This window comes from Colletotrichum abscissum (genome assembly GCF_030869225.1).
Source record: "Colletotrichum abscissum strain IMI 504890 chromosome Unknown Scaffold_329.1, whole genome shotgun sequence".
Taxonomy (NCBI): domain Eukaryota; kingdom Fungi; phylum Ascomycota; class Sordariomycetes; order Glomerellales; family Glomerellaceae; genus Colletotrichum; species Colletotrichum abscissum.
The window spans coordinates 1-2004 of NW_026850242.1; the positions used below are offsets into that span (position 1 = coordinate 1).

The 2004-nt window shown below is 48.5% G+C and overlaps 1 protein-coding gene across 1 annotated transcript; it reads right to left on the reverse strand.

Moving 5' to 3' along the window:
* Window positions 1-613, reverse strand: CABS01_17092 (uncharacterized protein; the record flags this gene model as incomplete). Its single annotated transcript, XM_060550419.1, has 1 exon — window positions 1-613. A coding segment is annotated over one exon (613 nt), but the record flags the coding sequence as incomplete, so codon positions are not given.
* Window positions 614-2004: the final 1391 nt, after the last annotated feature.

Genomic DNA, 2004 nt, shown 5'->3' on the forward strand with positions numbered 1-2004 from the left:
CGCGAAGTCTAGGGCAGTTGTTGCGTGGGAAGTGTTGGGTGCCGTGGGAACTTGTGTCGTCTTTGAAGAACTGGGCGTTGATGAGTCGAACCCTTCTGACGTTTGGAAGATTCAGTCCTTCGTTAAGCATCCGGGGATTAATGATGCAGTCATCAATCCTAATTTCTTCGAGACTAGGTGCCGCGTCGAAAAGACCAAAACAGGCGCTAAAACACAGCGAGCATTGACGCCGTAGATACTGCACTCTGAGAATCTTCAGGCTCAATAATGGAGTTTCCCTCAACCGTGTGAAGTAGGATGCGTCCTCAATGTCAGAGAGACGTAAGTAGAGTTGAGTAAGGTTCGGCAGCACGTAAAACAGGTAACGCAAGATGACTGCCTCATCGCTCCCGTGACCATAGGTCAGATCTACGTCGGATTGTGACAACTTTCGTCTGAGGTACGGGAGAGTCTTCTCCGAACAGACGTATCGATCTGCGGTTGTGTCCAGCAAGAGGACCCTTACACCAGAAGCAGTTGGGTTTTGGTCAATTGAGCGGACAATGGCAACCCATTCCCACCTGCCTATGTCAATTTTTAGACAACGTGGTAACTGACCAAAGTCATTAGACAACAATGCGGCGTATTCTTTCGCTTGGACTGGCTCACCTTGTTTTGTCTTGTGGATAGCGCTTCATTGATACTCATCGTTGTTGTATTTACTTGGCGGAGAGATGAAAGTCAGGAGATCGGACGATAGTAGAACAGCAGAGACAACAGTTGTCGACTCGCATGGGATATAGATTTGATCGTCCTGCCGCGTATTGCATAAACACACCATCTCAACGATAGCCACCATCTGTACACAGATCACAAGCGTTTCAGCTCCTTTTTGTAACAAGCGTTGGGGAGGAAACGAACGTTTGTCACAGTATGGCCGACTAGCGGACAGATGTTATACGTCCTTAACAAATGGACGAACACCAATAACCATTGTAGTTAACTCATCTAAGTCAGACAATCGCAGCAAAAAAAGAAAAGAAAAAAATAGCCAAGCAGGATGAGCTACTATCCGTTACCAACACTAGTGGCGTTGAGCCTTTAAATTGGCTGACGTAGGTAACAGCCGCGATACAACATACTATTGTATGTAGAAGTCTTCTGACCAGTCGGTCAGTAACCGATCTTTGAAGATTTGGCTTTTGATAACCAAGTGGAGACGCCGATGCGAGATAACATAGTTCCCGCGATTCACCAATCGGCATGGATTCTTTGCACAAAGCAAGCTAGAGAGTGGGGTGAAACCATACAGAGCGGAACAGGCGGCGCTGGGAAGGCAATCAACACTCACTGGCAGCATCCAGCTTCTGGTTCGGGCGGCTTTTGACCCACCTCGCAACCCCAGCTCGTAACATCCGGAACTGCTTGGCATGGAGAACACCGCCATTCCACCGGCCAGACTCTTAGACTCATCAGTGCCAACAGGTGCCGCAGCTTAACCTCCCAGTCTCGTTTCGGGGTGATGGCGGGTGCCGTGCGTCTGAGAAAGGTCCCAGGGAGATGCCAGTTTCGTTACACCTCAGTAAATATTGTGCGTCTTTCATCTACTAAAACCCGATTATAGGATATTGAGCTTACTTCTGACCATGTAGGAGGTAGATATTGTTATTGGACGGAATGGTAGATGATAGGGCCCATGCGAAGGATCACACAGTAGTGAACAATGATGAGTGTAAAGCATCATATGATCAAGGCCTACTAAAGTGCGATCTCGATGATATTGATTAGGAGCACGGCAGTCGTAAAGGAGTGATGCGAGCAAACAGATACACATAACGACAGGAATACATCGAGGGAAACGATTTCTGTCATGTGCCAAGGCACGGAGCCACTCGCCAGTTAACGTCCTCGAGCCTTATACTCCACTGCGCCTATCCCGCCGCATAGTCCGTTGGCCATGCGCCCGTGATAATCACAACGGTCCATTCTGAAGATTCGCATCTCGTTAGCCTCATGGGTAGTGTC